General features: G+C 41.8%; 1 protein-coding gene across 1 annotated transcript; it reads left to right on the top strand.

The window, feature by feature from the left end:
• The first annotated feature begins 8,871 nt into the window (after window positions 1-8,871).
• Window positions 8,872-16,076, top strand: gpr61 (G protein-coupled receptor 61). Its single transcript, XM_004910663.4, has 2 exons — window positions 8,872-10,139; window positions 10,482-16,076. The coding sequence occupies exon 2, from the start codon at window positions 11,300-11,302 to the stop codon at window positions 12,614-12,616; it is 1,317 nt and encodes a 438-aa protein (XP_004910720.1). The 5' UTR covers window positions 8,872-10,139; window positions 10,482-11,299; the 3' UTR covers window positions 12,617-16,076.
• Window positions 16,077-24,511: the final 8,435 nt, after the last annotated feature.

Genomic DNA, 24,511 nt, shown 5'->3' on the forward strand with positions numbered 1-24,511 from the left:
AGTAGTAATCTTCCTAGGATTAAATATTCCTGTTTTGTGACGTGTGCATATTCTTATACAATATAATTCTAATGCATACAGAGGGACAATCCTATTCTGTAGGTGTTCAGTGAATAAAGGTGCTCCTTTGCTGTCTCTAGGTGCTACATAGTCATTTTGTCTTTAAAGTCACACAGGCTGTAACAATCTGCAAGACTAAGAAAATGATTCATTTCAAAACCTAAGTCACCATTTCTGCTTATAGCATCTGCTATGTTCTCACACATGAATATGATACTTGCTACCTTGATCTCTATGGTTGGCTACATTAGAGTCCTTCACAAGGGCATTTTTCCATCATTATACAACTGTCAGAGAGCGGAACAGCAGCTATGCTCCGCACCATCTATTGCACAGCTCTGCAGTGAGCAAACAAGAAGGCACATCAAGTATTTTTTAAAGAGATCCTTATTTATTATCTGTTATAATATAACCTCACAACCTCACAGCCCTCACTGTTAAAAAAACACCTACTAATCCCCTCTAATGTGCTTGTACAGAGTAATCATGTCCACTTGCAGGCACCTTTTTCTAGAAAAAAAAAACCCAAACCGTGACAGTCTAACCTCATAGTTAAAACTTCCATCCCCTTTACCAGTTTAGTTGCACGTCTCTGCACTCTCTCCAGCTCATTAATATCCTTCTTAAGGACTGGAGCCCAAAACTACACTGCATACTCAAGGTGAGGCCTTACCAGGGACCTATAAAGGGGTAAAATTATATTTTCATCCCTTTTCATCCATAAGGCCCTTTTTTATACAAGACAGCACTTTATTTGCTTTAGTAGCCACAGAATGACACTGCCTAGAATTAGACAACTTGTTATCTACAAAAATCCATAGGTCCTTCTCAATTAAGGATCCCCCCAACACACTACCATTTAGTTTACAATTCACATTTATATTATTTCTACCAAATTGCATAACTTTGCACTTGTCAACATTAAACCTCATTTTCCATTTTGCTGCCCAGTTTTCCAATTTTGTCAAATCGCTCTAGAAAGTGGCAACATCCTCCAAGGAACTATAGTTTTGCATAATTTAGCAACATCTGCAAAAATAGAACCATTACTTTTAATGTCCACCTACAGGTCATTGATAAACAAGTTAAAAAGCAAAGGACCAAAGATTAACCCCTGCAGTACTCCACTAACAACACTGGTCCAAATATTGTGTTCCAGGCCAATATCCCTCAATTTCATCATTACATTTTTGTGTGGTACTGTGTAAAATGCTTTAGCAAAGTCCAAGTAACTGACATGCATTGCCTTTCCAGAGTCGAGGCTCCTGCTCCCCTGTTCATAAAAGGTAATTAAATTAGTCTGTTACGCATAAAACCATGCTGGCACAAACTTATAGTATTGTGATTTGTAATGTATTCATGTAACCTATCCCTTATTACAACTTGTTTCATGACTGATGGTCTGTCTGTCAGGATCAGCCAGGATTCGAACACCACTTGGGGTGTTCCTGGCAGCCTGCATTTGCCTCTGTAGCCACTGGAGGCATTTTGGGCTGTCTCTGTTTGATTCTTCTCTTGTCTGTCTTCTACTTTCTGTCTGCTCCCTTTCCTCCGCCCACCTCATTAACCTCATGCGTTTCCCATCTCCTAATCTTCACCCTTTATAAGCCTTTCCCTGACCACTGACCCTTGCTTGGTCATTAATTGTGCCTCCGTGTTCCTGGTTCCTGTGACTTTTCTTGTTTTTGTGCTGGTTCCAAGCTCCAGTTTTCCCATGTCCTGTTCCTGCTTTCTACCTTGTTCCTGTTCTCTGGTGCCCTTCCTAGTTCTGCATTGATCTCCCGGTTTTGACCTTGGCCTGTCCTCGCCTTCGCTTCTTTGCCGCTTGCCCAGACCTTTTGCCTGTTTTTGGATTCTGCCTCTGCCTGCCGTTCTTTATTCAGTGTGTATTACCATTGTGTGCACTGTTAAGCTTCTAGTTGTTTAAGTTCTTCATTATCATCATGGCCTCTGACACCAGTTCTGTGATCTATGGTTACACTCCGGGTTACCCAGTCTTCAGGCTCCCACCTTCCTGGTACTCCACGGCGTCTCCTCAGGGAGATCGTGACAGAATGACCAAGCCATACAAAATGGAGCCTGTTGGTAACTCCTCCATGTCCTGTGATGTTGAACTACAACTCTCTGCTGCTCCTTGGCTCTCTATCCTCAAGAAATACAAAGGTGAGGAAGATTCTTTTTCTGCCTTTCTGCTATCATGTAAAGACTTAAGTTCTGCTCCATTTTTTGTACAAGCCACTAATTCTTTAAGCAGTAGACTTATAGCCCGATATCTCCTAGAGGGGGATGCTCGTGTATGGGCGGAATGGTGCATTGCAGAAAAGGCCAGTTTTTTGGAGAATCCCTGTGCTTTTTTGTCCTATCTGAAAGCTACTTTTACTGGGGATTTATTCCCAGTTTCCTCTGACTCATTTTATTCAAGTGCCACTGTGACTGCTGGTTCTGTAAAACCTTTCCTGTTTACCCCTCCAGTCCCAAGATATTCACAGCTTGTTAAGTTAAATATATTGAATATCCACCAGCCTACTGTTCCTTTTATGATTTTTGTGATGAGGAACCAGACTGTGAAGATGACTATCCTGATTTTTCTGATTATGAAGATTGGGTAGATTTGGATTCCGATGAGGATGAGATTCAAACTGCCATTAAGCCCATGTCTGTTCATTTACCTTCAGTTCAGTCTGTATCTGTCCCTCTGTCAGCTTTGGCTGTTCCGCAGTCTGACATCAAGCCTGTGACAGTTTTCAAGTCTCTCAGACCTGAACCCCAGTTCGTGAGTCTGTCTATTAAAAAACAGTTTCTTGCTCAAGTTCCTGCAGCCAAGCTTCCAGTCTCTGCTCCAGTGCCAGCTATCTCCCTGTCTGCTCCAGTGCCAGCTATCTCCCTGTCTGCTCCGGTGCCAGCTGCCCAGCTTCCAGTGTCTGCTCCAGTGACGGCTATCTCGCTGTCTGCTCCAAAGCTGGCTATCTCCATGCCTCCTGCTCCAGGACTTGTTCCCCGATGGCTGCCCACTCTTGTGCCGGCTCCCCGAAAGCTCTCCGCTCCTGTGCCAGCTCCCCGAAAGCTGCTGCTGCCTGCTCTAGCACCTGCTGTTAGCCTGCCGGTTCCTGTACCCGCAGTCCAGTCTCCGGTTCCTGTACCCGCAGTCCAGTCTCCGGTTCCTGTACCCGCAGTCCAGTCTCCAGTTCCTGTACCCGCAGTCCAGTCTCAGGTTCCTGTCCCCGCAGTCCAGTCTCCGGTGTCTGCTTTCCAGCCAGTGCCTGCTCCGGTGTCTGCTTTCCAGCCAGTGCCTGCTCCGGTGTCTGCTTTCCAGCCAGTGCCTGCTCCGGTGTCTGCTTTCCAGCCAGTGCCTGCTCCGGTGTCTGCTTTCCAGCCAGTGCCTGCTCCGGTGTCTGCTACCCAGCCAGTGCCTGCTCCGGTGTCTGCTACCCAGCCAGTGCCTGCTCCGGTGCCTGCTACCCAGCCAGTGCCTGCTCCGGTGTCTGCTACCCAGCCAGTGCCTGCTCCGGTGTCTGCTACCCAGCCAGTGCCTGCTCCGGTGTCTGCTACCCAGCCAGTGCCTGCTCCGGTGTCTGCTACCCAGCCAGTGCCTGCTCCGGTGCCTGCTACCCAGCCAGTGCCTGCTCTGGTGTCTGCTACCCAGCCAGTGCCTGCTCTGGTGTCTGCTACCCAACCAGTGCCTGCTCCGGTGTCTGCTACCCAGCCAGTGCCTGCACCCCGATGGCTACCTCCTCCTGTGCCTGCACCCCGACGGCTGCCTCCTCCCGTACCAGCAGTCATGTCTGTACCAGCTCCTTTCCTTGTGCCAGTTCTCCAGCCATCAGTTCCAGCTCCTGTGCCAGCGGTCCTGTCCGTGACAGCTCCTGTGCCAGCGGTCCTGCCCGTGACAGCTCCTGTGCCAGAGGTCCTGCCAGCTCCCGTGCCAGCAATTGTGGATGTTCTCGCTTCAGTGCCAGTGCTTCTGCCACCTGCCTCTGAGGACAAAATTGCTTCCGGGCCTACCTTCCCTGCTACTGGATCTGGTGGTTCTGTTGTCGCAGACTCTGCCAGTCCTGTTGCAGTGAGTGGTGGTCTTGTTGCTTCCCTGGGCATTTCTCTTCCACCTGTAGTGGGTGTGTATGATGGTGCTTCACCTGTAATGGGTGTCTATGATGGTCCTCCACCTGTAATGGGTGTTTTGTGTGGCGTCTCATCTGCTGTGGCTCCCGACCCTGGCATCTCATCCGCTGTGGCTCCCAACCCTGGCATCTCATCCGCTGTGGCTCCTGACCCTGGCGTCTCATCCGCTGTGGCTCCCGACCCTGGCGTCTCATCCGCTGTGGCTCCCGACCCTGGCGTCTCATCCGCTGTGGCTCCCGACCCTGGCGTCTCATCCGCTGTGGCTCTCGATTCTGGCAACCTCTCTGTTCTAAATACTGACCTTGGTGGCCTACCTTGTATTAATGATCCTCTGGCTTTGGCTCCTGACTCTGGCGGCACTCCTGTTCTGGCTCCTGACTCTGGTGACACTCTTGTTCTGACTCCTGGCTTTGGCGACCCTCTAGTTTCGGCTTCTGTTCCTGGCGATCCTCTGGCTTTGGCTTCTGACTCTGGCGACACTCCTGTTCTGGCTCCTGGCTTTGGCGACTCTCTGGCTTCGGCTTCTGTTCCTGGCGACTCTCTGGCTTCGGCTTCTGTTCCTGGCGACCCTTTGGCTTCGGCTTCTGTTCCTGGCGACCCTTTGGCTTCGGCTTCTGTTCCTGACGACCCTCTGGCTTCGACTTCTGACGACCCTCTGATTCCAGCTTCTCATGCTGACGACCCTCTGGCTTTGGCTTCTGTTCCTGACGATCCTCTGGCTTTGGCTTCTAATCCTGGTGACTCCTTTGTTCTGGCTCCACTGATGTCCCAGATGTGGTTCCTAGACTTGATTTTTCTACTATTCTGGCCTCTGTTTTTGATGAACCACCTGAACTGGCGTACACTTTGTTTGGGATTTTTTCTAGTAGTTTTTTCCTTTGGTCCAATTTATGTTTTTCTTTCTGTATTTATGTTATTTTCCAATGTGGTTTTGGGCCAGTATTTTAAATTTTTTGCAAATTTTCTCTTTTTGGTCTCTCTGGACTCTGGACATTTTTTGGACTGCAAGCCTTAAAGACATTTTTTTGTAGGAAAATGTTTAAAATATGTCCACCCGATCCTGGGATCGCCCAGTGGTCGATCCTCAAGGGGGGGGTAATGTCAGGATCAGCCAGGATTCGAACACCACTTGGGGTGTTCCTGGAGGCGTGCATTTGCCTCTGTATTCACTGGAGGCATTTTGGGCTGTCTCTGTTTGATTCTTCTCTTGTCTGTCTTCTATTTTCTGTCTGCTCCCTTTCCTCCGCCCACCTCATTAACCTCATGTGTTTCCCATCTCCTAATCTTCACCCTTTATAAGCCTTTCCCTGACCATTGCCCCTTGCTTGGTCATTAATTGTTTCTTGTGACCCTGCCTCCGTGTTCCTGGTTCCTGTGACTTTTCTTGTTTTCGTGCTGTTTCCAAGCTCCAGTTTTCCCGTGTCCTGTTCCTGCTTTCTACCTTGTTCCTGTTCTCTGGTGCCCTTCCTAGTTCTGCATTGATCTCCCGGTTTTGACCTTGGCCTGTCCTTGACTTCGCTTCTTTGCCGCTTGCCCTGACCTTTTGTCTGTTTTTGGATTCTGCCTCTGCCTGCCGTTCTTTATTCAGTGTGTATTACCATTGTGTGCACTGTTAAGCTTCTAGTTATTTAAGTTCTTCATTATCCTCATGGCCTCTGACACCAGTTCTGTGATCTATGGTTACACTCCGGGTTACCCAGTCTTCAGGCTCCCACCTTCCTCAGGGAGATCGTGACACTGTCCCAGCTTATTAGTCTAAATGGCAAGTGCCTTGCATTCTGCTTCCGTGGTGATGAACAGCTTCTTTAATGATAGCTCTATCTGTTTCACTATTGGGTGCCTAAGAGTTAAAGAATCATCAATGTGTAAAGCAGTCCTCTTAGACAGCCTATCCACAGAAGCATACACTCCTGGGGGATTATTCCAAACATCCTGAAATTTAGGTGGAAATGGATAAAGCCTTTGGAACTTGGCTTTAATGGGCACCCTTCTAAAAATATTTTGCCAGCATTAATAAAATCTTGAGCTTACTTAGAAAATGTGACCTTCTTCTTATTATTAAAAAATACTGAAGGGCTAACTCTCATCCTCTAACACTAAATTTTGCCTTACTACTTTAATCAAGACAGGCCCCTGGATTCTGAAGATAAGTCAGAGAATAAAGCTCTTTCCATCTTCCTAGATTTAAAAGGGACTGCATTATCCCTAGTTGAAGCTTCTCTGCTTCAAAAACTGCCGAGGTAATCCAACGAAGAACATCTGACTCAGGGGACCCCAATCTTTCTTACTCGTGAGCCACAGTCAAATGTAAGAAGACTTGGAGAGCAACAATAGCATCGTAAGAGTTCATGAAGGTGCTACATATGGGCTAAGATTGGCTATTTGGTAGCCTCTATGCACACTATAATCTTACATGAGGGTTTATTTGGTAGCAAATCTTGTTTTTATTCAACCAAAACTTGGCACCAAGTCAGAATTCAAAAAATAACTACCTGCTTTGGGGACACTGAGATCGACTGGATGAGGTCACTGATCTGACTGCTCTGTCTTGGGTCGAGGCATAATTCACTCCTGATCAGAAACTGTGATATAAATGGTCTGAATCCTCTGAGACGTTTCCAAATTTCTATCCAACAGCTATGCTATGCATCCCAGACTTTTACTCTTACTCCTAGCTGTCGGATTGCTGCATTCTTTGCAAGATAGAGGTTAACCAGAAATGAAGCTCACAGGACCTGCTCTGTTTTCTGGGGAGGTCCTCCACAGGGCAGAGTAACTGGAAATAAATATAATTAACCAACTTCCTACATCCAAGGTTCTTTGTGCAGTGCAGCAATACACAAAAACTTGCATGCACCTGCATGTACATTCATCCTAAGGCCCTACAATAAGCCAGATGAACTACAATGCCCAGATATCCAAATTACTCCAGCTTCCATAAGTGGTTCCAGACTGAAAGGGTGCAAGGACTTAGCCGAGAGAACTATAGCCGGCTATTGGTCATAGACCCAGTAAGTAAACAAAAGGGAGGGTTATAGATTTGCTTTCTTCTGTCTACAGCCAGCAGGAATACTTAACCCATTTGTTTCATGCTGCCTGGGATGGCCATGAAAAGCAGATTAACTGCTTTCTTCCTTGATTTTGGGTCAGTTTATTATTTGTCAAAAATGCACTTTTGAAGAGAGTAATATCAAGTACAGTAATGCTCATGTTCCCTAATGTCTAAATATGAAGGGGGTTATCACCAGGGCTACCTTCAGAAATCATTGGGCGCTTAATCCTACCTATGTATGCTCCAGTTATGCCCCAATTTGCCTGTTCTCTGTCCGTTGTTCAGTCAGAACACATGGCTAGAATTGGGCCCCTAAAAGGGCTTCTGCCTGTCCCACCAATGTGTATCAACAACTTAATACCAATAACTTAATAAATTACAATTGCCCTCACACACAGCTAAAGTCTGTGAGTTAATAATGTGAACTAAAACATACAGCAGGAGGCAGCAGAATCATATTACCCTCAACCAGCTATGTACAGCTGCAGTCTTATCTGCAAAAGAAATGCTAATACCAGACCCACCAACACACAAAGTGGGCATTGCAATTTGCACAAGATATCCCTGCTCCATCAACCTTTTATCCACCAATTGTTATTCAATTGTTTACAATGTTTGTCATGAGCTGAAATACAACAGCTTGAGAACTGCAACCTTTTTAATCTCTTATACTAACCTATTATTTATAATATTTCAGACAGCTTTTGATATAACGGAAATATAGCAGCAGGTTCTACTGCTCCCCTTTCTGATTTATTTTTCTGTATACTCACTTTACTTAATTGGCCTTTTTAGTTTCACCTTCATCTGACTGCTTACATTGCTGACCTCTAACACTGCATCGGCTGTTGTAGTTTTTTTAGTACTTAATGGTGAAAGACTATAAGTAAGGAATACATAATTTTAGTGATTTTTAACAGAAATAGTTGTCTGTGTAGGGTCTGTGCTCAAGTAATGTGGATCAGCCTCTTACAGTGGAAAATGGGATTTCTACTTTTTTTTTTAGACATGACCAATTCATAATACAGTAGCATTGCATTTTGAGAAATACAGTGGCACTTATAAGGGATAACAACTGCTGCCATCCTTTAATAAAGATCCTACAGTGCATGATGGGGGCTGCAGCCTTTCTGTACATACATGTCTCAAGATCTATGATGAGTATACAGCAATTAATTAGCAATGTGTCATCAAACACTTAGATAAAAAAAAAACCTATATTTTCTATACCTATCGCATCTATATATTACCAGTGAGTAATGAGCAAAAATAACTTCCTGTGGAAAAAATGATTTTACTTATATACGTATACAATAGAACAGCTATCCGTCTATCACTCATTCTATCTCACATATTATGAACATTTGACATTCACAGTGCGGAGTATTAAAATGTCTACATACAGTGTAAAATGGCCAGCTATACTTATAAATAAATAATGATAATGACACTTAATGGGCTCTGCAGCCTCCCGGTGAACAGTCTCCCATAGTCCTCTGCTTCTTAGAACGTGAGGCGCTCATGAATATTCAGAATGGTCACATGACCACGTTGCTATGACACAAGGACCCAAAAATACACTCGTTAAAAAACTGAACAGCAACAAAGGACCTTGAGAGACAGCAGGACACAGAGACATGGCCAGAGACAGTTTTTGTGCTGAGAGAAAGGAGTGCAGACTGCCATGTCACAGCTTGACATAGCTGAAGTGATGTGGACAGATGTAATACAAAATATAGAGAGTAAATTAAACCAGAGGCAGTCTAATGAAAGCTGAAGATAAACAGTGTGACAAAGGCAAATAATCTTTGTCATAACAGAATATAAAGAGATTAACAAGGAGTAAGGTAAATGTTTAAGAGCACAAACAGAGCAGCAGTAAGATTTGACTGCTCTCATGTGAGAAACAGGTGGTCAGAAAGGAGGGAGAAAAATTGTGTGACAAATGAATGGGATGACAGCAGGAGATGGGGAGAGACCCAGACAACTGTGTGACAGCAGGACAAACAGAGCCTGGCAAAGACCCAGCAAAAAACAAAATGGACAGAATCAAATGGGTATCAGTATTCGTGCCTTACATGTCCGTGCATTTCAAGATGCGTCCGGTTGGACGCTGTATAATATACCATAAATGCATGGAAAACACTTGTGTTTACATACTACAGCTGGGTAAAGTCAACCCAAAGTGTTAAGAAATAGGCTGAATTAATATAACTATACTAACATTGTATTAGTATTTTTTCCTAATAAAAAGTATTTATAAAAAGCCAATATATTCTGCACATTCTTAAAAAATACAGTATAGTATAGTATTTATATGGGAAATTTCTTTTAAAATAATTAGGCAAACTTTAGCACACTGTTGGCTTAAGAACTACAACTCCCAGCATCCCCCAAGGTAGCTAAGCTGGCAAAAGCTGCAACGACTGTAGGCTCACGGGTTGCCTATGCATAAAGTACACTGAGATCTAGTCACAATTTTGCCACAAAATTATTTTCCATTAATAGAAAAAATGATGACATTGCCCAATGTTTACAGTAGCCACATTTGTACCCATGTACCAACAAATGTCCTTTTTTATTTGTGAGTATATTTGTGGAGAGTCTACCATACCTTTCTTCTATTATTTGCTTTTTTAAATATACATAGCGCAGAATCCCTCATTAGCTTTGCCCAGACTAAAAATGGATATGTGTGTATGTGTGTGTAAATCTGAGTGATTATAGGACCCTGTTCCTGCTGGTTCCATCACTGCAGTGCTGTGCGATAGATGCTGGGGGGCTGAGCTGCCGCTCTGCTCTCCTGCTCTCTGGCTGGCAGGTGTATGGGGATGAAGGAGAAAAGCTGACCGTAGATTCCTAACTATTCTGGAAGGGTCTCATGCAGATCACCTTGGAGAAAAATCTAGTAAGTATAAGTCTTTATAATTGGGTATATAATCACAACCTAAAAATAATAGAGATACAGATGTTAACAAGGGGAATTATATAGCAGCTAACGGGGTATATACATATGGAGGTATTTAAACAGGAGTTATGGTGGCAGCATTAATACTATAGACACACACACAGACGCCCACATTTTTATATTAGAGACACAGTTTCACATATAGGTAAAGCTACTAGACTAAGAGGCAATGTAATGCAACCATTTACTTCCAGAAGATGGCTTGTTTCTTAGACTCAACATGGTATGTAAAAAGGGCCCCTTACCATACTATGTTTAACCCCTTTAACCTGTTTCATGTAGGTTGTGTGCATCTGATGACCATTGCTGAGCAGCCGGTATGACACAAATGCTCTTCTATACATCACTAAGCACCTAGAAACTGTGCCATACGCTGCCTCCCTGGATACAGACTGGGAGTGCCTTTACCAACTGTACTGATACTCGGACATCTAGAGGAGTGTCCTTCTGTATGCAGAAGAAGATGTAAGGAATGACAGAAATGATTTCAGATTTCTGAATGGCGTTTTGCAGAATACAAGCAGAAAGGATATTCTGCTACCCACAGTGACATAGTGTGGGCAGGAATGGTCTACACAACAGAGAAATGCTCTGTAGGATATTATAATACTCTTCAGAAAGAAATAACACCCTTTAGGAAAGAATACCTAAAGGGGCAACACTCTGACTTGGCAATACTGTCTCTAATATAGGAGTAATGCTTTGTGGGCCAGACAAACCACTTACTGCAGACCATTGCAGAAGACATAGCTGTTTGTGACAAATATTTGTCCGAAATGTGACCTTTTTCTGGGACAATATCCCCTTTCTCTCCCCTTTATCCCTTTGACCTCCAGTCCATTCCTTTATTCTGTCTATTTTGACCCAAAGTAACCCTTAGCCTACTATCTTAACATTTTTCTTGTCTCACCCTTTTTTTTTATTTGCTCTTTTACATTTTTTTGCAGTTTCATGCAGATTTTCCATTGTTTGCTGTTCCCAATGCCTGTCCTTTTTATTCTCCTGTAATTCTTTCAGGACCCTCCTTTCTTTTTGATGTATGATGGGTGATGGTCCTGTAAGCAGAAGGGTGATGGTGACCTTTAATCCAAATCATCCCCATGGATACCTCCCTTCCCTCTCACACTTGGAACCTTTCCTTCAATTTTTCAGGGGCCTCCTCTCCCACAAACCCCCAGTATGGGGCCCTCTTCCTCATGCTTCTCATGGACCTTCTAGCAGTGGCTGGGAATGTGGCAGTCATGGGGGTCATCATGAAAACTCCATCCCTCAGGAAGTTTGTTCTGGTCTTCCACTTATGTGTGGTGGATCTTCTGGCTGCACTAACCCTTATGCCATTGGCCATGTTGTCAGGGGGTGGGGGCACCTATCTGTATGAAGGCCAAGGTTTGGGGCAGATGGCCTGCCGTGCCTACCTCTTCCTAAGTGTTTGTCTGACCAGCACAGGTATCTTGTCTATTTCTGCCATCAACATAGAGAGATACTACTATGTGGTACATCCAATGAGATACCAAGTCAAAATGACAATGGGATTGGTCAGCTGGGTTTTGGCTGGGGTTTGGGTCAAGGCCCTTCTGACTTCACTTGTCCCTGTACTGGGCTGGAACCCCCCAGCCCCTGGACACTGCAGTCTGCAGGGAGGGGGCAACAGTGTCTTCCGTGCTGGATTTCTTCTGTTTTACTCCTCATTCTATTTTCTATTGCCTCTTACCATCATCATTGTTGTATACTGCAGCATGTTCAAGGTGGCACGGGTGGCTGCCCTGCACCATGGGCCTCTGCCCACCTGGATGGACACATCTCCTCAGCGGCGGCGTTCAGAATCTCTTAGCAGCCGTTCCACTATGGTGACTGGTTCAGGTGGTACTCGTGGGACACCACAGCAGCGTCTACCAGGTGGGGGAGGAGGAGGGAAGGCTGCAGCTGTCTTGGCTGCAGTAGGAGGTCAGTTTTTGCTATGCTGGTTGCCCTATTTTGGCTTTCATCTGTATGCTGCACTGCGCTCTCCCCCTCCACCACCTGGATCGCGTGCAGAGTGGGTTGTCACCTGGATGGGATTCCTTTGCTTTGCATCAAACCCTATTTTCTATGGATGTCTCAACAGGCAAATTCGTTTGGAACTGGGGAGGTGGGTAGGTTGCTTCTTTAAAAGAGGTGGTGCTGGAGAAGATGAACTACGACTGCCCAGCAGGGAAGGCTCCATTGAGGAAAACTTCTTGCAGTTTCTACAAGGGACTGGTTGCCCTCCTGAACCTAGAGCCCCCACCCACAACATCCCTAAAGGGGGACATCCAGCTGTGGACTTTCGGATTCCAGGTCAGATAGCAGAAGAAACCTCTGAGTTCCTAGAGCAACCATGGGATGTGACAGCTGTAAACAGAGATTATATCAGTACTGGTCCATCTCCGAAAACATAAACCATTGCACCTCTTGCCAACTGCTCATGACAATCTCCTGGACAAATGTGTGGAATAATGTAGACCCCCTTCCAATTTTAAGTGTCCTTCCTAATTTTAGAGGACACCAAAATAAATTTTCTACCACTTGCATTGGCTAATAATACTCCCCAACTATATTACAGATTATTGCTTATCACACAAGAGCAATATTCTGTGACACTTTTCAGTCCTATGGGGCTTTATCAATCATTTTTTTTAATGCCAGAGCATGTCATTTAAATAGTGTTGTGTTAAACAAGGTAATTTATGGGTTAATTTAAAGGCAATCTATCACAGGACTTGTATTTACAATGTACCTTTAAATGTCATGCAGTGAAGCATAATAGTAGTCAGTGCCAATGCTATGTCAATTTGTAGAGGGATAAAAGGCTAGTTTACACATGTGGCTTCTTGTGATGCTATTTTGTTACTATAGTATGGTGCTACAGATATGCCACATCAGTGTTTTAATTTGTTTACAATATTCAGTGACTGAATAAAAATAGGATGCCCCTGCTGAGGTTTTGGGTATCTATCCCACTGACTGGTTGTTTTAATTGCCATGTGGCATCCAAAGTATACAAAAATGGTTCTAGCATCAGTCAAGGGAAGGCCCTTCATTTGTATGAACCAGCAATTGTAGCAACAATATATAAATGCTCAGGTAAACTGCTCTTTAAATGAATCAAGCTGCCATAGTTAGTGTCATTTGGTGTTATTTAATGCATTATTTAGTTGTAATATGGTCACCTATGTAAACTAGCTCTTTCACTAACCAGTAAACCCCTCCCTGCAGAGATACAGACCGTGCCTCAGGAAAGTTTCACATTAAATGTTATTGGTCAGCTGCAGATAGATAAAATGACTTTGGGTATGCCACCTGCTCTGCAGGACATTCAGAAATATTTTGACAAACACAAATGCAGTTATAGAAATAACAGGGTCACTACATAACTGATTGTATAAAAAGATACATTGGTGGGTACAACAACAGCTTATAAACAAACAAAAAAGATAAAACAAAACTAGGAAAAATTAAGCTATACCTATTCAAGGTAAGTGGATTGTACCATTTTATAATGATAGATTTCCTTTAACACTCCCATATAACTGGTTCCCTTTTCATTATGCAGGTTTTTTTTTAACTTATCTCAGTGCAATTTGATACAGAATGGACATCATATCTCCATATTAATTTCTTGACTATATGGTGGTGAAGACAAGTGAGCTCCACAAACTTATGATCCCTGTTGCAGCCATAATTAATTAAGAAGTATCACCAAATAAGGTTCATATAATTTAACATTATAACAAAAATATTGCTTTACTGTAACTGCTTATGTTTTTAAGTCTCAGAGTTTTGGCTACTGTCAGATGTGTTTTTACCAAGACAAGCTATTGTACAAATATCCTAAGAAATATCTTCAAAATATTTTGGTAAGATCCATACAATGCAACAAGCATGTTGCATTGCCATATAACCTTTTAGGAAGACAATCACCTATAAACATGCATCTTTACCTCATGGTTTTCTGGTAGGCAATTTCTTGTCATGCATGTGGCAAACAGATTTGGTCTAGTAGACCTTATTGCCCAACCATATGTAACAAGCTATTTTTGACAGAAAATGCAGTTGATTTGTCTGGAATGTAATCAGCCAATACCTCAGGTTGACACATGGGTGAGGTTGCAGCTCTGTCTCCTTTATATAGGTTTGGATGTGGCATTCCAGAACATTTATGAAGACACCTGCAGTCTCATGCTTTTGGCTGCTGAAATGTTCAGTGATTTATATGTGACAGAAAAATATGCACAAATGCACCACCCCACGGTCTTGGGGGGGGCCAGGGAGGGCCCGAACCGGAGTGTCTGCTGTACCTTAGTTCCCCCTCCCCGGGACCCTCTCTTACCTGGGGGAAGTGGGACGGGGAGGAGGCACTGGTCGTGCCGGACCCTCTCAAAATATTTTTCTGCAGGGCGGCCTAGCACAACCAAGTTATGCCACTGCATTCATCCTTATTAAAGGGACACTAACAGCAGAGAAGGAACACCCATTTTAAAATCATTTTCAAAATAACAATGTTACAGTTAACAATGATATTTTGGCACTTTATGTCTGCAGCTCTGTGGATATATAGCTGCAGCTACTGCCATATATGAGCAGCAAGAAATATGTTGGGGTCATTCCAGAATTGCAAGTGCCTCACAGTTAGAAAACTTATCCATTGTTAAGTATAATAATTTAGTATAGGTTTACATGTTGTATTAGTTAAAAACTCTATCTCTTAGTCTGTTTGCTAACTTCACTAAACTTTTGAGAGTGAAAGAGATTAAAAAGCTGCCGTTAAAGTTATTTTCATTTGTATAAAACACAATAAAAATAATTATACAAAAAAAAAAGAAAACTTATCTAGTGATAAACTGAACATTAAAGCCCACCAGGTAGGATAAACATCTCTCTAAAAACTAGAACAAACACAATGCAGTAATAACTGGGGCTTGTGATTTATTATCATTTATTTATATACAGTAGAGCCAACACAATTCTGCAGCAATTAACAGACATTATTTAGCAGTGCCAAACCCAGTTGGTTTTACAATATACAATTTCTACCATGCGCACACACACTCTATAAGGTCTTTTAATTAATATTGCCTGTTTCCTGTGCCATGAGCATTCCTATAGTGGAAATGCTTTACTCATCCACATTCATGGTTGCAATATGCAATTTGCATGTACTGTGTGGCACAGGAAGGCTGTAGCACCCATAATTGTACTGAAATTTTGGGGGGGGGTATAATGTGGCTCTGTGGGTAAAAAACATAGTAATTTTGCACATTGCACAAACTCCAGCCTTCTGCAGTGTTTAGGGGGCTAATCAACAGCAGGGACGATTAGAATTAGCCCCAACTCACGAGGCACTCACGAGGAAACAAAACAAATAAGAAAAAGTAAAAAGCGATAATACATAGAACTTCCTTATATATCAATTATGCTTTGTTTGGTGATACTTCTTTGACTAGGCAGGTATTTCAGGGTGAGGTGAACACCTTATGAATCACCTCAAATCCAACCCCCCCAAAAAGAAACATAATAAAGTAACTAAGATATGTTTTCCTATGGGTTTTTTTCTGTAACTTCCTAGCTTCCCATTTATTTGAGATGAATGTTACCCCATTTTGTATTTTTCCCTATGTCATTTCCTTTCAGTGATTTTCTTGTCTGTTTCAACATCTCTCCATCGTGCCTCTTACAGTTATCTGTAAGATTCCTACCCATTGTGCCTCCCCTCGCCTCTTCTTTCCTTCTTTCTGTGCCTCCTTGGCCTTCCCATGGCCTTTTTGCTTCCTCGACAGGATTTGATGGGAAATTTCAAAGAAATAATTTTTATGTGTAAAGTTGAAACCTGGAGTGAAAATAAATTATTTATTACCTAAACATCTGCATGTCTCCTGTTTCTCCTAAATCATGAATACAAGGTACAGGATAGTTCTAGTCCAATGACAGCATTACTACAGCTTTGACATATGCTATACTCCATAGGCCAGATAGAATACTATCTAGGACAGATAGAAATGTGTAAGTAAGATATTTATCTGTATTAGTATTTTATAATTAGTATAAACATACTGGTTGGTGTATGTGATACAAAAGTTAAATGTAAAAAGAGAAATAAACTATGCATCTGTTTGGAGCCCATGGAACCTTTTAGCAACACACAAAAATATGTATAGCACACCTTTAAACAGACCACATCCAGTGGTGATGGGGTTATAACATTTAACAGATATCACATAGCCATGCTCTTGGGGTGGCACTTGCCTTGTTGGGCAACACCCCAAATTATTCTACTGTACCAGTGTATACTTTACTCTACATTTTAGTAACCCGTAGGAACCAGTTGCAGAATACACAGCAACAAGCTGTTAGAAGAATATGCTCAATTTAACCCTTTAGGTGTTGTAGAATCTACAGAGCTGAGATAGTATCAGCCGTGCCAGCACTGTATATTCTGTGTTACATGTAACTGTATAGGAAACACATTGCCTTACAATGCTTGGTAACACTAGCAGCAAACTCAGCACAGCTCCTTCAAAGCTTTTTTAATAAGTGTTCTACATTGGCCGCTAGTGTACATATGATGTTCAACTTTATCGTATTTACAACATGTAAAGAATCTTGCTGAAACTGAAGTTCTGATTTTATTGTAGCAATGCCATGCTGCCCCCCCCCCCAACAAAAAATTTTTTAAGATGGGGCCTGACACACAACTCCCTGGCCCTTCCTTCATCCGCCTGCCCGCTTGTGTAAACCACTTTGCCATCTAAAAGCCAATGGGAGTGTCCTAGGCAATTTTTTTTAAAAAGATCAATTCTGATCTTTTAATAAATGACCTCTAAATCGACAAAATTACAATGTTAATAAATGGACCTCCCCTTGTCACAGCTATTGCTTGAAAAGTTGTTTTACATAATAAGCATTTATAATATAAAAGAGGTATAATAGGAATGCATATTATATGTTTGGATTCTGGCCTTGTCCTTGCTTTAGATACCTCAAACTTTCTCTCAGCCTCAGCAGTCAGTCTGCACAGATGCAACTCTCCCAGTACAGCACAGTACAGTGAGGTGGCCCCTCACTGCAGTAATAGAGGAAGGGTTTTCACATTGACTTCTCACACATCACAGATCTAGCAATAATTTGGGTTCTATTGGTTCTTAAAACACTTTAATTGTTTATTTGATGAAACGCCACAACATATTTTTGTAAACCTCATATCTGTTACTTTAGGATGGTATTGGTACACATTACAGTCACTTCACATTACTAATATGTTTTCTTGCTTAATGACATGGGCACAGAAAGAATTGTAGTTACAGCCATCATAGTAGTGCTCCTCTTAATATCTCTCTATTCCTAAGTCACTCTTTTGGCAGGTAGCTATGAGCGAATTTTTTTTTGATTACTGACTTTTGTTATATTACTTCAAGAGTAACAACCAGAGAACAAAAAAGATAAACAAATACTTCTTTCAATTTAATTATATTTACATTTACTTGAACCACGGGAATTTTGCAATTAATACATATTGTAAAGTTTTTTATTACATTTTCTGTCGCTGTGCAAAAATATAGTTTTTTGGTGATTAGTGATGAGCGAATCTGTCCTGTTTTGCAAAAGAAAGAAAAATTTGCGTAAACCGAAAAAATATGCATGTAAAAAAATTGTTGAGTGTCAAAACAAAATTGTTGCTTATGTCAGAAAATTATGCACACAACTCTTTTTGTCACACAGCAAATTTTTTATATACTATATTTTTATTTATAAATTTTTGCAGGCGTTTTGCAAAAAAAACCCGCCAATGGTGAAATGTGGAAATTCGTTGCAATAGGATACACCCTGTGGATCACGCCTGTTGGGCAGGGATGTTTTGTTCAATACATATAGGTCTTCAGATCAAAGTGGTATACCCTAACTCACTAACACTGGCAAACTGCTGATAGTGAACTTAAGGATTTTTGTTATGTTCTCGTCAAAATATTGTGCAACAAAAAAACATCTATGTCATAATTTTATCTGTGAACAACACAGATGTCTTACAGATAATTTTCTGATGGCCAAATTCTCAATATCAAAAGCTTATTTAGTTTTCACTTTTCCTTCTCCTTTAATCTGTATGTTCAATGTATACAGCCATTATTATATATCGCTTCGGAATATGTTGGCAATTGAGAAATATGTATTGATAATATCTAGTTTAGGATCTAGCCTTACCCAGTGTTGGACTGAGATAGCAGGGGCCCACCAGAAAACCATGAACCCACTCTGAAAACTTTAATTCATCCTCTCCTCCCTCATACTCTTTATTATCCTAGTCTCTTTTCTCTACATTCTGTACTCTATTCTTCCATCTATCAAGCTTCCTTATTCCCATACAGAAATAGGGAATGACCATGAAATAAGCTAAATAGTTAGAAGCAAAAGGGCCCACTGACATCTGGGCCCACCGGGAGTTTTCCCTGGTATCCTGGTGGGCCAGTCCGACACTGGGCTTACCTCTACTCAGGGTCGGACTGGGGGGGTGAAGGGCTGCCACCCCAGGGGCACTGCAGGTGCTCCCACCGGCCCGTACCCTGCACCCCCTAGGGCCCCTGCTGCACCCACTAACCCCCCCCCCACAGAGCCTCCCTAACCCACCGTAGGAGCCCCCACCAAAGGCCTCTCCTGAGCGCGCCCAAGTTTAACATGTCAGGGGAGGAACACCGTCAACCAGGGGAGCGCCAGCAAGGGTCGGGTCTGGGCTGCCGGGCCCATCAAGGTTTTTCCCAGCAGCCCAGTCTGACCCTGCCTCTACTAAATTGAAAAAAAGCATTTGAACAACTCAACAGAGCTGTTTTGCCATTAACACAGACCGGGTCAGACTGGGCCATCGGGACACTGCCAACCCAGACCCAATCCCTGCCTGCCTTCCCCCTGTTGCTCCCCTGCTGCCCCCCTCCCCTGATTGTGGCAGAATTAGCTATATTGGAGAGGCTGGTGGTGGGGGAGCAGCCATGAAAGACCCAGAGGTGATATGTGGGTGCCTGGGGTAGTAGCCCCAGTGGGCCTTGCACACCACAGTCCGACCCTGAACATGGATTTATGATAACTTAGATAACAGTAAACAAGTAAACAGTTATTTATTATGATAGTAGTAAAACAGCAAATCAATCTATAAACTGAAGGCTGTTTTTTTAATCAGGAGATTTCTGAATAATGGGTTTCTGGATAACAATAGGATTTGTTCCTTTTGCCTCACTAATTATTTTTTCACTGTGGTCTGAATTCTCTTAAATACAGATAGCTAGTTTATTCGCTAAAACACATGTCACAACTGTGAACATACAAAAGTAAGTATATCTTCTTGAAAATTGTTTTACATAGTTTGCAGCCACAAATACAAATTAGTGACCCTTTAAAAACCCTGTAAATAGTTTTGTTGTGCTACAGTTCACATCATGACTGACAGGTGGCACTCTAAACCCAAAACATTTAGTCTGGTTTGCTCACATTCAGCCTAATATAGAGTTTTCTTTTATTAATCAATTATAATTACAGGCATAGACCCAATTGGGGGCATTTACTAACATTTTGCTTTTTTCTGCACTTGTTTTTTCACATATAAACATGATTTTTTCACCATGTATTTTGCATCAAAATTATATTATGCGAAAAATCCAAAAAAATCCAACATCTAAAAGATGTTGCGGTCATGTAAAATTCAATGGCAGCTGTCGGTTTTTGCAGATGCAATTTTTTAAAAATTTTTTTAACCACTTACCTAATATACTAAAAAACATTTAATAAACCCAATTGGATTATTTTGCCATCAATATGGATTAATGCAGCTTAGTTAGGATCAAGTACAATATTATTACAGAGGAAAAGGGAAATCATTTTTAAAAATTAGAATTATAGTATAGTGTAGTGTAGTATATGTGAGATGGCTTTCCTGTACATCAGAGCTTTCATACCTGTACTAATTATAAGACGTATAAAGTATGTATATGAGCAAGCATCACACAGTTGTGATGGTAAACATTATACATGCACATTTAAAATGTATGGAGTGAATACAGTTAGGTCCATAAATATTTGGACAGAGACAATTTTTTTCTAATTTTGGTTCTGTATATTACCACAATGAATTTTAAATGAAACAACTCTGATGCAGTTGAAGTGCAGACTTTCAGCTTTAATTCAGTGTTGTGAACAAAACGATTGCATAAAAATGTGAGGCCACTAAAGAATTTTTTTCTAACACAGATGAAAAAAAAAGTAATTGGACAATTGACTCAAAGGCTATATCATGGGCAGGTGTTGGCAAGTCCGTCATTATGTCATTATCAATTAAGCAGATAAAAGGCCTGGAGTTGATTTGAGGTGTGGTGCTTGCATGTGGAAGATTTTGCTGTGAAGAGACAACATGCGGTCAAAGGAGCTCTCCGTGCAAGCTGCAAAAACAGAAAAAAACCCATCCGCGAAATTGCTACAATATTAGGAGTGGCAAAATCTACAGTTTGGTACATCCTAAGAAAGAAAGCAAGCACTGGTGAACCCTGGACGTCCACGGAAAACAACATTGGTGGATGATCGTAGAATAATTTCCATGGTGAAGAGAAACCCCTTCACAACAGCCAACCAAGTGAACAACTGTCTCCAGGGGGTAGGTGTATGGATATCCAAGTCTACCATAAAGAGAAGACAACATTAAAGTAAATACAGAGGGTGCACTGCAAGATGCAAGCCTTTCATAAGCCTCAAGAATAGAAAGGCTAGCTTGGACTTTGCTAAAGAACATCTAAAAAAGCCAGCACAGTTCTGGAAAAACATTCTTTGGACAGATGAAACCAAGATCAACTTATTGATTTATTTGTTTATTGTTTATTGATGATGCGACACAGGACAGAAGCAGCCTAATGAATTCTGAGGTGTTCAGAGACATACTTTCTGCTCAAATCCAGCTAAATGCAGTCAAATTGATTGGGCCGCGTTTCATGATACAGATGGACAATGACCCAAAACACACAGCCAAAGCAACCCAGGAGTTTAATAAAGCAAAGAAGTGGACAATTCTTTAATGAGCAAGTCAGTCATCTGATCTTAAAGGAGAAGGAAAGGCTAATAAAGAGTTAATCTCAAGCTGCAGGCATACCTTCAGTTGTCTCAATAGTGCCCTTAAGTCGCCACATATTTCACCTGAAGATCAGAAGCCAAACAGGAAAAAAAAATACTGAGCTGGGTAGAGAAGATTCCCATAATACATCGCTCCTGCACTGAGACTACGACCAGATCCATAGCTTACACAAGCGCAAACAGCAGGAGCGTATGGTTGCCATGGCGACACAGCCGACAGGAGACATAACAGCGAGTAGCGGCAGAGGTGACATACAGAGCTAGAACGCTAGAGGTCCACTGAACAGTGTGATGCCCAATATGCATAGATATAGTATGTGGTATGTATGGACCCCAAACCAAAATAGTGCATATGAATTGTCTCGTCAGCCAACTCAGTTTCTGCAAACAAAACCCCCTACTTGCATATTATGTGTTGTAATACCCCCTAACTGTACAGAAACCCCTGAAAACCACATATTTTGGGAAAGTACACATTCTGACAAATCAACATGGGTAAAGACACCTTTCTATACAAAACTACCTAACAACAAAGCTTTCCTAAACTTAGTGAGTTTTGATGAAACTTCTGAAAATCACCTTAAAATGTTGCAATTTGCCATGTTTATCTCACACAATTTTTTACATACAATGGCAAATTACCCCAGACTGTGTATAATGTGTCACAAGACCCCCTAACTGTAGAGACACCCAGAAAACCATATATTTTTGGAAAGTACACATTCTGACAAATCAAACATGGGTAAAGACACCATTCTACACCAAATTACCAAACAAAGCTTTCCTAACCTTAGCTGTTTGATGCCTAATATGCATAGATATACCATGTATGTACCAGTATGTGCTTATGTACTGACCAAATGAAAGTGCATATGAATGTTCCCACTCTGCTGACAGAGCCCCGGACTGCATATTATATGCCGTAACACCCTGTAACTGTACAGACATCCCCAGAAAACCATATATTTTTGAAAAGCACACATTCTGACAAAAATCGAAACAGGTGAAGACATCTTTCTACACCAAACTACCTAACGGCAAAGCTATTCTAAAAGAAAAGCAACAAACAAAAATGCAAGTGTAAAACTGCAATAAAAATCAATTAAATAACAAAATTAATTATTTTACAGTGTGGTTAGTGGTCAGAATACCTGACCCAATGGTCACATAGTGAAATAAATAATTTTTAGAGGAAAAACACAATTATACAATAAGGAACCAAAAAAAATACAAAAAAAGTATGTGTGTCTGTTTGTGTATACTTGTGTGCACACCTCTAAAAAGTGTGTGAATGTGTGCATATGTGTATGGAAGTATAGTAAAGCACCTATCACATATGTACTTGCCAGGAAAAGCGTTAAAGGGCACCTTTTACCCTAAATTTGCTTTCCCCACCAGAGGTGTGACCTAAAAGAGCCTGCACTCCGGCTGCGGGAAACTATACTTTTTAAGAAAAAAAAAAACAGTCCCCAATGATGCCAGGCTGCCTGCAATGGAAGCCCCCCGTGCTGGTGGCCATGTTATTTAGAGCACATGCTCATAATAAGAGAATCCCTGCTGGCTCATTATGTGCATGCAAGTGATGTAGGAGCAGTGGATGCGCCTGACCCGCCGACGTGATATGTACACACATAATGAGCTAACAAGCATAAGTTGTTGCACTTGCTCGTTATGTGCAGGCAAGTACCACAACATGGCTGCCCAAACAGGGAGCTCCCTCCCGGTACGGGCAGCCTAACACCGTAAGGTTTTTATTTCTCAAAACGACTATTGTTTCCCCCAACTGGAGTGCAAGCTCTATTAGCAATTTTAGGGTGATAGGTCTAAAATAAAATAGCTCATTAAGCCAAGTGAGGGCAGTCAGACTCTGTTTCCTGATCCTCTCTGAATAAAGCATGTGCCAAGCATATGAACTGCTGGTTACACACAAACACACTTTCAGTAGTATGTGACTAAGAAACAAACCTCTTAAAGCAGAACAATTTACAGGAACAAAAACACAACAGCATCAACAAACCAATTTTAGAAGTTGCTTACTCTTTTGCAAGTAAACTGACAGCAGACATACTGAACTGCAGATTTGATATAACTATATAACTGTGTGCATATATTTATTTTTTTAGTGCTATAAATTATTATAATAAAGTTACAAACAAACATTGCAATAAATAAAAAAAAAATATATATACCGTTAGAACATTTAAGCCTCATAAAGCTTATATTTTTTGCATGATCCTGGGTTTTGGGGATTTGCAAATCAGGTTCTTTTTGACTTGGGATTTCGCTATGGATTCAGTATTTACCGTATATACTCAAGTATAAGCCGAGTTTTTCAGCACCAAAAATGTGCTAAAAAATGCAGTCTCGGCTTATACTCGCGTATATACGGTACTGAAGATGTCATTCATTCATTGTAGCCACCCCCACCCATGGCCGTACGTTTGTGCGCTGATTGGTTCCTATCCTACAGTGCAGTGCCACCAGGTCCCCTGCACATCCAGAGAATTCAGCCAGCAGGAAGTGGAACAGGTAGACGGGATTAGTAGGGTTTTGGGGAAATTTCTTGATAAATAAATTCACACGTCACTAGCGACAAACTTTATTGGCCAGTTCTCCTAATCACTACACCCTATTATCTTTCACATCTACCTTAGTACTGTAAACTGTACCCTTTGTCATGCAACAGTACAGTAAAATCTCTTAAAATCTTTCAGGTAAGCTTTACCCCAAACTCAGCACTTTCCACTGGGTTTCAGTCCATCACACCTCAATTACAGCAAAAATGTCTGAAGACCTGGTCCCCACTAGTTCTGAAATATTTTAATAAATGTTTAGTGTGCCATTCATATAACCTCTAAACTGTCCCCTTCAATAACTTCAGTGGCAAAATGTATTGGTATAAAATAGCTCTGAAGAGGTGAGCTAAGAGTGCATCCCTACATATTTGAGTGTTATGTGTCTGTTTCCTATTTTCTTTGAATGGAGGAAGATTTGCAGGAAGATTTATTCCCCCTCCCTCTGAGCCATAAATCATTATAGAGGCAGAATATTTCTTTTCTCCAACTGTGCCATTATTCTAACAATTAAGTTAGAGGTTTAATTTTTTTAAATAACTATTACTACTAGTATGCTGCGTGAATGGAGAGATGGGAATGGTGATTACACAAGCAGCAGTAAAGGTTGATAATAATAATGTC

The sequence above is a fragment of the Xenopus tropicalis genome, chromosome 2, assembly GCF_000004195.4.
Source record: "Xenopus tropicalis strain Nigerian chromosome 2, UCB_Xtro_10.0, whole genome shotgun sequence".
In the NCBI taxonomy this organism is placed as follows: Eukaryota; Metazoa; Chordata; class Amphibia; order Anura; family Pipidae; genus Xenopus; species Xenopus tropicalis.